This window comes from Enoplosus armatus, chromosome 6 (assembly GCF_043641665.1).
Source record: "Enoplosus armatus isolate fEnoArm2 chromosome 6, fEnoArm2.hap1, whole genome shotgun sequence".
In the NCBI taxonomy this organism is placed as follows: Eukaryota; Metazoa; Chordata; class Actinopteri; order Centrarchiformes; family Enoplosidae; genus Enoplosus; species Enoplosus armatus.
Window position 1 is genome coordinate 26,624,121 of NC_092185.1, and position 14,516 is coordinate 26,638,636.

General features: G+C 41.3%; 1 protein-coding gene across 1 annotated transcript in view; it reads left to right on the forward strand.

Annotated features, from left to right (window-relative positions):
* The window catches only part of LOC139286188 (NT-3 growth factor receptor-like), a 219,478-nt gene that overhangs the window by 50,311 nt on the left and 154,651 nt on the right, over positions 1-14,516 (forward strand). The window contains exon 3 of the mRNA XM_070906923.1: positions 2,146-2,217. Coding sequence (XP_070763024.1) covers positions 2,146-2,217 — 72 coding nt within the window. The remainder of the gene's footprint in view (positions 1-2,145; positions 2,218-14,516) is intronic.

Here is a 14,516-nt window from a genome sequence, read left to right on the forward strand (position 1 = left end):
CTCTCAGGAACACATTAGAGCGTGTCACCTCACATCACACACACGTCTCATATGAAATGCATTTTGACGGTCTGTTTGTATATAATCAATGGACGCATTGTGAAAAATGACTTTGTTCAGGAGGTTTAACTGAATCTAGTTTTTCCTTGATTCTTAAACTTGCACCCAGCTGGACTTAGCCCTGATTAGCGCCTCTCATTTTTGCAATTACTGTCCACTTAGCCTCCAATCAAGACAATTAAACAGGAAAATCCCCTACTTGACAGATTTACCTTGCTAAAACCTGGGCCCTGTCTCCCCATTACTATTACTCTAAAGTTAAGGGTTTTTCTAACGGCATTAGAAAACACTTGTTTCCCCCAGACAGTGTTTTCTACACTGAGGTGAAGGAATAGCAACACAGGGGAACAGAAGGGAAGTTTGTGCTATAAAGTTTTAAAACCCAGATTTTAACCCAGATTGCCAAAGCCTCATTTTAGCTTGGGGTGAACGTTAGAATGCATTAGAATCACATTAGGAAAGGGATCTCTTCTCGGCCAACATGGGGCAGTTCTACGAGTGGGAAGGAGGCACTTGTTCATCTACGATCATTACTCAATTGTTCTATGTATGCTTCGCTCGAAGCACAGCTACTGATTGACAAGTAGCACTGTCATCTGAGAAATTATTGAAGAAGGTAGAGGGACGTGAGTTGCACTGGCTCCTCTCCCACTTACAGCTAGCTGATTAAAGCTGAGCTGCAGCTTCATATTCACTTTCATATCCAAAGGAGCTATTGTGGGAGATACAGAGAACACTAATTGACAACAGTTGGCTGGCTGTCAGACTCGTTTCAGTCTCAAATTTTATCCCAGTGATTTGGTTTTGGTTTTACTGCAAGCAATTGAAGTGGAGATCTGGTAAATAACCAACAAGACAAGTTTAAAAACGACCAATGCTGCATTGGTTGTAGATTGTTAACTGGCAGATATGGGTAAGGCTGGCAGATGGACCACGGAAAAAGCTAGTAAGTGTGACTGTAAGTCCAGATTCTTAACGTCAAAACGTGGACCACTTCGTCACTCTCCATCCATCCTCTATCCATCCCTCCCTTTTGTCCTCACCAGCTGATTTCTATTGCACACAGCCCCGCAAGAGAACATATCCACGTGCCCTTCAGCTACATCCAGCTGCAATGAGATACAGAGGCAGTAGATTTGAATTGAATTTGATTTGATAGGGTTAAGATTTGAAACTGCAGAGTTGGAGGCAAAGAGAGAGTGAGAGTGGGGGGGGGGGGGGGGGGTATGAGCTTCAGCCAAGCAGCAACCATGGCTGAAGTGCCTTTAAGACGCACTTATAATAATAGCAGCTAGATGGTAGCTCCAAGAAAAGCTCCTGAGATACGTACAAACGAAATGCGTTGTCAGCGTTTTGATAGCTAATGTCACATCTTCTCGAGTGTGACTTACTGTTGGATTTTGAAAGGGATATTCCCGTAATGTAGTATTGAATTTTCATTAAGTTTGGGGACTCAAAGATGTTTTTAAAAAATTGTCAGGACTGAAGCAGCAGAGGCAGAGATATCCCTTTAGACTTTTAGTCCCTGGTATGGGTCGAGCTCCGAAAACGCTGGATCCTGCATTTCCCACGGTGGTAAATGAATGATCTCACTTATATAGCGCTTTTCAACCTTCACGGTTCCCAAAGCACTCACACACCAATGGCAACCGGGCTGCCATGCAAGGTGCTGGTCACCATCGGGAGCAACTTAGGGTTCAGTGTCTTGCTCGAGGACACTTCGACATGACGGGGGCAGCCAGGGATCCAACCCCCCGCTCTAACCAGCTTTTCCTCCCTTGCGACAGTGCTAACCTGTGCTAAGTCTGAGGCACCAGCTTGTAACCAAGGCTTAACGTGTAGTCTCGTGTGTGATTATATTCTCAGAATTAAAATAAACTCCTCCAGTGCATGGACGTATTAGTATACTTTCTTTCTTTGCTTGAATTGTCTTCTTTGGAAATTGTTGCTATCCGTTTCTTCCCCTCCTCTAGCTGACTATAATTCAGAGTGAAGGAGCTGAAGTTATAGATTTAGAGACCTTATTCTCTTCTCTCTCTTGTTTGTTTGTGTGTGTGTGTGTGTGTGTGTGTGTGTCTGTTATAGAACTATTACGAGGAGCAACCTGCATACGATCCAGGCTCGTGTTTTCTCCAAGAACCCCCAACTGCACTACATGTGAGTACACACACACACACACACACACACACACACACACAGACAAACACTAACAATATGCCTGCATACATAAATACAAAAATACATGCTGTCACTAATGCCCCTGAACAAAGACCTGCTTATGTCCTGGAAAAAGCGCATGAACACACACACTCACACACAGTGGTCTGAGGCAAGGCAATAATTTCATCAATTTAAAAACATACTTTAGTGGGTTGAGAATAAAGCAATGATGCTGTCAGCACTGGGGCTTTCATTTCTTACTAATGCTGGAAATAAATGGACACTTGAGAGCATTTCCAAAAAGGCAAAAATAACATTAGAATTCTAGTAATTCTAGTGAGTTATTGAAGAATAGTCAGTATGACAATATGGTCATTTGGTCATGAAATGTTGAATATTCTTGAGTATGGTAATATTTATTATGATAAAATTGTGACTCCTGGTAAAACATTTGGTTCTACTGTAAGTCATGTAGTTCAGTCATATACAAACCAACAATCACAGTCTTAAAGATATGTAAATGGGTTATTCCAGGGTTAGATATCCTGGCTTTCCCTGGTATGGCTCAACCTCCAAAAACACTGGATCCTACATTTCCCATGATGTAACTCAATAACGTCTTTCATTAGACCCTCCTTGCCACATTCTCCAAGCTCAAGACATGACGATGACATCATCAGGGTTGTTTCCTCAAGCTCTGACAAATCTCCTCCATTATACAACTGTCTTCTCAGGCTGGGTAGGACGCCCCATGATGACTTGAGACGTAAGATAGAAGTCATACCTGCCCACTGGGTTTCTACCAAACAGTACTAATTTAGAAATGACCAATCAAATTATCATTTTTATTCTTTCTTTCGACTTTTTCAACCAAAAGTTACAATTCTCAATATAAGATTATATTTCTTTTCTGAAAATCATGTTCGAAAATATCCGATGACTGGGTGACTATGTATTCACACTATCTGATATTCTTTTTGAGTGGAGAGAGCACCTACAGGGAGTGTTGCATTATGGGTTGTTTGTAGCTTTAATGTTGCTAGATTACTACACTAGATTCCAGCTAAAGCCATAACAATAAAATGTATTGTACTAAATGTATGATGCTATTTTATGCCTATGACTACATCTTAAAAGGTTAAAGTTAGTTGTGCTAGAGATAAAAAATAATGTTGTGACTTTTCAGTGTATCTTTTCTCAATCTCAATTTTTCATCAAACATTTCTGATCTGTTTTCTGTGTAACATGAATCAAATATGGCTTCCATGTGAACAGGGTCGCCAACCTAAGCTGATTTTTGTGTTCTGTATTTGAAACATTTGTGAGCATTGTTTACATGGAGTAAGCTTCTCGGTGAAAGCCATTTAAAAGAAAAATCTGCTACTGCTGATTTTAGTATCTGAGATAGTCTTTCTACTTTCTTTCGTTCTCTCCTGTTTATCTTTATCCTCCCTTTTACCATTGCTCCATCTCTCTTCACTTATCTAAAGTGATGAAGCTGTGCATGCGTATTGTATTTAATGTATTTGAGTGCAGGCTCATCATCAGCTAACAGCATCTTCTCAATCTTATGTTGCGCTGTGTGAAAACTGAACTGAAGTGAGGCTTGCATCTCTAACAGCCAACTTTGGAGTCTTGGGGAACTTAAGTCCGAATAGAGATTATGCGCAACATATTTCCATATTCTGTAAAACAGGTCGCATCGCTTCCGGTTCGGGTCCTCTGTACGAGGCGCTATTTTACTCAAGATGCCTTCAGGAACTACCAAAGATGAGCATAACCAATGGCCATCCCCTATGCAGGTTGACATCTAAAACTCCTGCCACCAAAATGGATAAGGGGTTTAAGCTATACGCTTCGTCATACATATGCGACTACAAGGGTATGTATCTGCTAACGGTAGTAGTCCCAGTACGTGACTAGCTAGCTAACGCTAACATTAACTAGCTAGTCTTAGCTGATGGAAAAACGCAAATGTCTGATTTCTGATTGCTAGCTAACTTATAATGTTAGACCTACATAATCACGTTGTCACTCATTTTTCACCAGTATCAAACAAAGACGGGCTGACTGGTGCTGTCAGCATCAGGGCAGCCTGCCACAGGTCTATGAGGAAAAGCGAGAAACCACACAGCCCGAGAGTAACATTAGGGATGAGTTGGATGTTCTGTTAGAGTTCTCAATCTGTTCTAGTTCAGGGACAGTATTTATCAAGCCTCCCAGGGTAGGAGTAAGAGTAGTACTAATCGGTGATTATGACCAGGTCCCTTTGACTGTATAATCACCATGGTCAGATAGGCAAGAGCTGTCATATTCTGGGGTATAGTTGATCCTTGATTCTTGAGTACCTCCCATCATTTCATTCATAATCAGGCCTCCCAAAATAAAATCATTGTTTTTATCGTATTAATGTCATTGCCAAACTTACCCCAGCAACCTAAATACTCAAATCAGTGGCATCTGTTTGGACCATTTTTCAAGTGTGGAAATTTTCAATCAGTGTCAATCAGGTTTGTAAAACCTTTTCTCCATATGCTTTTGTACAGATAGTGCTTCGGGATTCAGACCCTGTCATCCTTATATCAATGAGTTGAGTCACAGTTGCTTTGCTGTTTCAAACTGCACACTATTTGGAGCTGAATGTAAGTTGTGCCCCCTGTCCACAGCGGCACTGAGAGAGAGCAGCAATGGCACAAGCCCAGAACAGCAGTTTTTCAGCAATTCATAGGCCTAATATTCCTAGTATTAGTGATATTTAATTATAAACAATGGGACAACTATATTGGAAGCATGATCTGTCCAACTTGTAAAGGGTCAGGAACCATAGAAGAGAGCATGTATTACTGAATGCAATTTTGTTTTGCTGTCATTGTTTTGACATACGCAGTCGTAGGTAATGTCACATACTTTGCCTGACTAGTTTGTTTTTTGTGTTTTTTTCCTTATAATTTTCTTGTCTCTTGTTGTTGAGATTGTATGTTGTTTGTCTTTTTTTGTCAGGGAGTGAAACCTGGGCCAATAAACAAAATGGTTGTTCAGCCCAACTCTGTAATTCAGATAGCTAAAGAAGCGATATGTTCATCGAAAGGTTACACAGTAATTGTTACATACATTTTACTAAATATACAAGAGATAGAGGACAGTTAATAAAACAGTTAACACCAGTTAAACCAGTCAAAGTCAAAACATAACTTGTATTATTACATAAAAATGTATCATAAAATATGGATCAAATCTGCACCATCAGAGAATCCAGTTCTTGTTGAAATGTTTGTGTGGTGTTATTGTTTATCACAAAGAGAGACATAAGAAACAGAACTGAGGGAGGCCCATTATCAGTTTGGCGAGCAGATCTGAGACAAGCATATTGACAGGCCATTCAGTGTATCCAGAGATGCTGGCTCAGTGAAGTTAACACATAGTCAGTTCTTTGGCCCAGGCCTTGACCAGTGGCTTGTTTTGATAGTTTGTTAGGAGGCAGGCTACTGCAAAAAGCTGGTTGATACTGCCAGCAATGGTCAGAGGGATAATAGTGTCAAAAGATGGGCAATGCCAGATTGCCTGAACAATTCTTTGTCACTGACAGAGCCAGAATACAATGAGGAAACAAGAATAACAGCACCGTGCGGTGACATACCTATCATTCCTTTTAGGGTAGTGTGGGATTTATACTGTGAAAACATCTTACTCTGTAAGAGAGAAGATGAAGGCACCTGACATCTCATCTCTGTACAGTCAATGAGTACTTGGGTGTCAGAACACACTCAGCATTGCAGCTCTAATTGTCTCAGGAGACATCCATATCCCAACGGTGCCCAATAAGGTGTACAAAAAATGTACCCAATTTTTAATTATCCTGCTGACGGTGGACTGATGAATGTTGAAACGATCACCCAGATCTTTCTACTTCAGACCCAGGGACAGGTACACCAAGAACAGGGACAGTTCTTCAATCATTGGAAGGCATCGGCTCTGGTGGTGGTGGGGATAAGTCTTAGTGGCAATGACGATTATCATTGCCTGGTCATAATAAATGTATGTGTTTTTAACTAGATTGAATTAGATAGTCTTTTTCTTATTTAGTGTTTTTGTTTATCAGCCAGCTGTTTTTAAAAACAAAACGACGTAGTATGAACTATGCCTACCAATCGACGAGGTGGATCAGCGGCCTTGTCAGAAGCTGCTGTTGTGCTGGAAGTTGATGACCAACATGCACGATTCTCCTTGTTGCAGGTTCAATCTGTCTGCCAAAATGTAAATGGTGGTAGCTGGCAAATCTGAAAGAGTGCAGGGAAAATTATTACCTTGAAATCAAATGATAACCCGTTATTAATGTTCGCTCTGGTAGATCTTGCCAGGAGGCAGTGGCAGTTACACTGGCCTAAATGTTTTGCTCCTGTTAGAATGAATTGCAGAATAATCTGTAATGTAATCACCTGGTGATCTCATGATCCTTGGGATGTCAATGTTGTTAATTTACCTGGTTACACTACTGACTCCTAGACATATCCCTTTTGAAAGTTCCCTATGCTTTTATTGTATTTTGTCTCCTTTTGTGCTTCCTGTCTAACTTGAAAGAAAAAAAAAAGATTAGTAATCTTAATGGGACTTGGTTGGTCAAATAAAGGTTAAATAATACAAAAATGAATAACTTGAATTAATTTTCATTTTAGATTTGTAGCTCTGTGTTAATGTCAATCTTATTTTGCTTTTATTCATTTACTATATGGTCCTGTGTTCACAGACTGCCTACATAAGAGTTGATCTCATTGGTCACCCAGTATAAATAAAACTCTGTAGTCTGTGTTCCTGTCTGTCTCTACAGAACACAGGAACATAAAAAATATGTAAATAACAACTGTATTGTGAATTAGTCTGCATTAAAACACAATATAGGTGATCACAGAGAGCAGGAGGCAGGAGGGGAGTTAACAGAGGTTTAACGGCCTGATGCTCATTGGAGTACTGGACTGTCTCTGTAGTCTTCTTCAGACTTCACTTTTTTTGATAGCCAGGGAGGGCCTTTAAATATTTTCTCATCCTGGATTTATATTGTTATTTCCTTTGTGAGGTTTAATGTAAAAAAAAAAAAGGTGTAATCTAAAGGATTGATTTGGTGTCACTTCTGAGAAACAGAATAGATATGGGTCTTTAGAGATCATCAATGTTTGAAAGTTGTCTCCCACAGAGCGCATCATTATTCACGCCCACCTTCATCTTGCATCTTAATAGAAAGCAGCACTACATTCAAATGTAAAATGTCATGTTAAGTCGCCCTATGATATAATACACATTGAAGGAATAAAACTGGCTTCAGTGTTTTCCAGGTTGGGTGTGAAAGACTAAGAACAAGGCTTTCGAATGAGTTATGATTTAGTTGAGGTTTAGAGTTGATTAATAGGCTTGAGTCAAAGATGGCTGCAACTCCACCTCCTCGGCCGGGGCCTTCGAGGAATGTGACTATTAATATGACTGGGGGGCGGCGTGAGTCATTTAGGCTAACATATTCTTCATGACACGGCCAGGTTTCTGTCAGACAGAATAAATCAATATGATTATCTGATATTAACTTGTTTGATAAAGCTTTAGATGACGGAGATCTGCGGCCTCACAGAGAGCTCCTAACTTTGCCTATAATGTCTAGAGATTAGGAGTTCAAGAAATTCAAGAAATTTTACCTCAGTGAGGAGGTGTGGTTGACCCTGTTGCTAGGTATAACACATTCTTCTTGAATGTAAGGGGAAATTCTTCGAATTTTCTTAGAATTTTGTCACGAGGAGCAACTCTTTGTGCTGGGGAGCTTTATGAATACGGACCTAGATGTTTAATAGTCCACGTTTACTTTTCCTATTCTGTTGTACTACAGCAGTGGCGGTGTTAATTTTTATTCATGGCTTTATCTCTGCTATTACTTTTGATTGAATTAATAAGTGTCTCAGGGCAGACACCGTCTTTATGGGGTTTTGGGTGGGTAACTGCTCTAATGGAAGCGCAGAGAAACGTGTAGGACTGTAACTACACTGTAACATCATATCCAGAAATCTGACTGGATTGCGGTCAGATTTCTGGATATGAGAGCCGCTCCATCCAAAGTGGGATGAATGCCATCTCTCCTCATCAGACCAGGTCTCCTCCGGAAAGTCTGCCAATTGTCTACGAAGCCCACATTGTTTGCTGGACACCACCTCGACAGCCAGTGGTTAAATGATGACATGCAGCTAAACAAGTCATCACTGGTCAGATTGGGTAGGAGCCCATGTTGAAAATCTGTGGTTCTGCTCCTCCTGTGCATTTTTTAACAAGCCTCCAAAGTCCAATCAATAAAACAAGTGCAAAATGTCAGTCCTCATTAAGTACCTTCAACAGTCCTTTTTTTATCATTAAACAAATAGAAAATGGGGTTTGAAGAATCACCCAAGGTCAGGGACCACTAAATCCTGGTGTCTGTGGAAAGATTAAAATAATGAATGATGGTGTCCACGCTGCCAGCTGTGTGTAAAGAGCACTGGAGTTTGGAGAGGTCTGAGGTCTGTGAACCTCTGCCAACGAGCTGGTCTGAGCAGGAGGAAACACAGCTGAACACTATCCACCGAAAAACATCGAGGGTGCTTCTGTCCGGAGTTAAGACGACAAACCTTCTGTCCTCTCTAACTTTATCTGTGATCGCTCGTTTTAAATGTCGATGCATCACACAGCTGTCGTCATTAACCTGTATTTATGCGGATTATAAAATAATGATTTGCAGCTGCGCAGCAGTGAGCTGTAAGTAACGAATGTAGGACTGATTCTAGATTCTAGTTTTCATTTTTATGGAGATTTTTTTTTTGCTTCACCTCTAATGTAGGCTATCGCAGTGGGTTGGAATGTTTTACACAAAATGAGATTAAAGCTACAGTAGGAAATATTACTGAATTATAATTTCAGTTGAAATAATACATTTTGACTATTGCATGCCACTGACAATATTTAATTGAAGGGCTCCTTTAAAAAAATGTGTGTCTGTGAGCACCTGCCCCTTTGTATTTAGTCTTTTTTAAAAACTGGACCAGGTCTGAATCAAACAACCAATCAGGGTTAGCTAGCATGTAACTGGCCAATCACATGGACGCTGTACAAACAAAAGCACAAAGGAAACTCTGGGGAAGATACAAAGTTAGTAACATGCATTGGTGGGACAAGAATGTGCACAGATGTAGAGGTAGGGGAGGAGAGAGGAGCTCAGTGCATCATGGGAAGTCCCCCGGCTGTCTAGGCCTTTAGCAGCATAACTAGGGGCTGGTCCAGGCAGGCCTGAGCCAGCCCTAACTATAAGCGTTATCAAAAGGCAAAGTTTTAAGCCTACTCTTAAAAGTAGAGAGTGTGACTGCCTCCCGGACCCATACTGGGAGCTCCGGCTCCCATTCTACTTTTGGAGAGTATTGAATGCAGTACAGTGTATTTTCCATAGTTTGGTGATGCAAAGGCATATGACCATGTTAGAACACGATCACAGGGCCGTGCTTCACATTTCTTTAAACACATATAGGCTCCTTGATGGTGCCCACATGGTGTACTGTACAATCTCCGTGCAGCGTGACATAGTCATGCCCCAAGTCACAGTGCTGTGGTGGGTTTCCCCTTAAAAACGTGTGAGTGTGAGCTGAGCACCTCCGACCGATATTATACTGTAACACATGCCATGCTGTGGCACAAATGCACTTTAACCGCGGCAAAGGTGGGCCGTTTTCGCGGGTAGGATGGGACACTTGTTAGTGCTACTACTGTATATGCTTGGAATTACATTCCCTTTGTGTTTCTACGCTGCACAGATTTATGTTCCCCTCCACTAACCTATACTGCAGGTAGAGGTAACATTTGTCAGGGCTGCCCTTGTGGATAAGTAAGCCTTGTTCAAGGTGAGGTGGCCCATAAGCCAGGACTTAATCTTCTGTTTCAGTGGTGTGTAGGTAGCTTTAATGCAGCACTGCAGCCAGCAAGGACCAACACTCACACACACGCAATGACTTCTAATAACCCATTCATATGTGAGTGTGTTGGTGGACACGTTGGATGTGAGATTCAATTCAATTCAATTCCCACAGTGATTCCCTGTCATGTTTTACGGAAATTTGTTTGAAATTATAAGACAAGCTCGCATGACTGATTATGCTATGCTCCTGGTCACAAGTTGAGGAAAACTACACATAACTCCACAACATGCTGCTTTACCACAGCACATAGTCATTATGGTCATTGGTTCGAATCCAGCCTGGGACAAATTGCTACATGTTGCTCTCTCTCTCTCTCTCTCTCTCTCTACTGTCCTATCAAATATAATAATAAATGTGACGACAAACAGACATTTCTGTCAACTTGAGGGACTACCATTGAAGAGTCTACATCCATTAATATTTAAAACATTGCTGTGTGGTAGAAATATCAAAGTGCAAGCGAGAACAGTAATGATTTGCTGCTTTTCATTAGTGCTGCTGTCATACCACAGACACAGCAGACATTATTAATCATTTAATAACCTCCACTACATACAATAAGTATATAATATGCTGTGCTTTGCATGTGTATGTGTCTCCCGTATAGAGATGATTATAAAATAGCTGTATGTATGCGACCAATGGAATAATAATAATGCCTTTAGAATGACTACAGACTGTGAAGCAAATCATTTGCATTCCTTCATTAAAGGGTAACTGCGAAATAATTTTTGGGTTTTTGGACTCATTCCTGCAGCACTCTATTGCACTTAACGTTGCTGTGTGTCAGCCCTAAATATCTTGTTAAGCTCTGAATGCAGCATAGTTATCAGTGGCCCATGTGTTGTGTTCACTGACACTGCAGAGAGGGGTTGGCACCTCTGCAGTGTTCAGGAGGTGAACTGGCACCTCTCCAGCTCTACCAGCTAATTTTGAGCAGTTTTTACACGCTATATTTGTTTTGTTTGGAAACTGATGTGACAAAATAGCATTAATTTGCTCCTCTACATCTTGAAGTCTTGTATCTTTTGGCATAGCAACTGTCTCCAAGGATTAAACAGTGGCCAATCCGGGTTTCAACCAGCTCTACATGGGGGCGGCCATCTTAGTGCTGCTGAGACTTCCTGAACAGCAGGAAGTGGGCAGATGGTGTTTGTTTCTCTCTGTGCATGGGTATGTGGATTTGTGCGTGTCTGTGTGTTGCTAGGAAACTTGGACGTTCTCAGTCCTCTACACTCCTCTTCAAACAGCCCCCTGCATATTAAATTTAATTGAAATGATGATAACGATCTTAATCATGGAAAAAACAACAACAACAAAAAAAAAATCTGGTGCCTTCACCTGATCCACAGTTTGATTTATTTAATCACGACTTCATTAAAAATGGATTAGGTTCATGCATTTGTGGTTATTTTTTAAAGAACATGGACTTTTTGTCGTTGAATTATCAAGACTATTAATCGCATGCTGTTTGTGAAATTAGAAAATTGAACGGAACACTAAGAATATTGAATGGAAGTCTGGGAATCTGGAAACCAAATATGCTGAATGGACAAACCGTGTGTGTGCGTGTGTGTGTATGTTAATGAGGTGACCACTGTGCCTCTAGTGACAAACATATAAAGACATCTGGGCGGCATGGTGGTACAGTGGTTAGCACTGTTGCATGTGTACTGCATACTGCGTTTGTCAGTAGTATGAAGGAGGTGGTTTCCAATACAGCCAATGACTCTCTGTCTCACAAAATAGTGCCAGTGTGGTGTCATCATTGGGTAAATATGGTTCATTCCATATTCTCAGGAATGTGATCAGGATTGTGCCAGTGTGTAAGCGTTCTTAGCCTGATCGGAAGACGCCCACGAGAAGAAGAATCTTGTTGCTTGCAGTCTATGCTGCAAAACAGCGGTCACAAGAAGCTTCTTTTTGTTTGAGTTTGCGGGAAAGGAAATGGAGGAGGTGAATGAAGGCCCAGGTCAGGGGTTAAAGTTCTCTTTTGTTGTTCCTTTGCTTTTAAGTGCATTACCGCTGCCTTCTGGATTGGGGGGGGGTTAAAGTTCACAATGTGACGTCACACAAATGGGCCACGTAGTGTCACTCCTAGAATTGGGTCTGAATGCAGCCTAAAGGTGTGGTGCAGTGCTTTGACAACGCACTGGTAAATTGTGATAGATAAGGCCCTATTATGAACAGTGGGTCACTATGTTGCCACAGAATGAATGTAGCGGACACACTGACACATTGGTTGGCACTGTGGACTTTACCACAGTGCCAACCAATGGTCCTAGTAGCCAAGTAATCAACTAGTTGAGCAACTGGTGAAACCCCTAATCTACACTCACTGTCAATGCATGCCAATGAGGGTGGACTATATATTAGGAACAACAACTCAATGGAGGTCAACAGCTTCACAGACTACAGCCTCCAAAATGACCATCCAGTTAAATCAACACCTGTGTTAAACAGATTCTAACACAAACTGAACCTTTGGGCTGCCGTATTAGACTACATAGATTTTAGCGAGGTGGACAACTGAGTGTAAATATGGAAACAAAAAGTGTATATGTGTAAATTTTAGTTTCTCAAAGTCGCAACTGTTTACAGAGAGAGAGCTCTGTTAGAACCCAAAACACAATTAGCTTGATGGTGTGGACAACACACGACAAGTGTTCATGTGATTGACAAGTGAAACATCCGTAGACTACACTGCGTCACATCCGAACCGACACAGAATGGCAGAATGACTGACTGTTTTAATTACCGTGGCAACACCTGTCATTTCACAGCCCAGTCAGTTGTTCTGAAAATAGCCCATGCTAATCAAGTCTGTGTGTGTGTGTGTGTGTGTGTGTTTGTGTATGTGTGTGTGTGTGTGTGTGTGTGTGTGTGGTATTGTCCTCAGTGAAGAGTTTCATCTGTGACAGTCATTATAGATAATAAGCATAGACAGTCCTATAATTTATGCAGTAACAAGAGTAAATGGAGAGATAAAAATAAAAGGGAGCTGTCATGAAAAGTCACGGTGGTAGTGATGATGAGGGTGGTGAAGGTGATGGTGATGATGGTGGTAGAAGTGAAGATGATCTATCTCTATCTGTCCATATTTTAGTCACATATGCAGGTCAGGGGTCATTATGTAACATTATGTGACTTTAACATTGTTAAGTCGTGATACGGCTGGTTGGTCAGTCCACCACTTTGGTCGAGACTCAGATATCTCAGAACCTCTTTGGTGCATTTGCCATAAAACATTGTACATACGTTCATGGTCCCCACAAGATGAATCCTGATGACTTTGGGGGTTCCGCTGACTTTATTTTTTCTGTAGTGCCACCATGATGTAGCATAACATGCTCATCCTCAAATGTTTGCAACTTATCACATGTTGTCAAATGTAGTTTACAGGTGCTCTGTCATTGATGTTCTGCCATTCCTCAAATGCATTTACACCACAGGGGGTTGATGCTGAGTTGTACCTACTGTACATACAGAACAAGTGGGGTGCTGTGTCATTATTGGGTTACTGTACTGTCAGTGAGAAAGTACACAAAGAAAAAACATTTAATTGTTTTCTGTCATATTGACACAATTCCATGAACTGGTTTCCATCTACACAGGCTATGTGTGTCCGGTGCTGGAGTATGCAGTCCCTGTCTGGCACAGTTCCTTGACCATAGACCAGACTGAAAGGCTGGAAAGTACGCTGAAACAGGCTTGTAAAATCATACTTGGCCAGAGGCTCTCTGCAGTCCCGGGCTGTGTACTTTAGCAGAGAGACGCACTCAGCTGTGTCTTCACTTTGCCAGAAAGCTGCTTTAGTCCAACTTCAGTGACTGGCTACCGGCCGTTTAGGGAGGAGCTCAGAGGTTGTCAGACAAGGAACTTAAACAAACTGACATCCCAAGATGCCTAAATTTGTCTTTTCCAAAGCAAGGGGGAAAGGACATGCCATATTTGTGGCACTGAACTGGCTTTTCCCCCCTTTTGACACAAGTCAAATGTTTTCAGTCACAGCTTTTTGCAGGACAAATGTACTGTTGTGCAGCGCAGTATGAAATGGTGTTATTATTGCTATAAATGCAACCGTGTTTCAGAAAATGTGCTTACTTTCGGTAACTGAGATTGAACGGATCGCCACAGGAATTTGGTCCTCGCACTCACGTTCCCCTCAAAATGAATTGTAATAACTTTTGGTGATCCTCTGACCTTTTGTCCAGCGCCATCGTCAGGTCAACATTTGAATGTGTCCAAATACCTGCAGAACTAATGACAATCCCATCAGCCTCAGCTGTACTTGTACTGTTTAGGGCTGGTTAGCAAATGATAGCA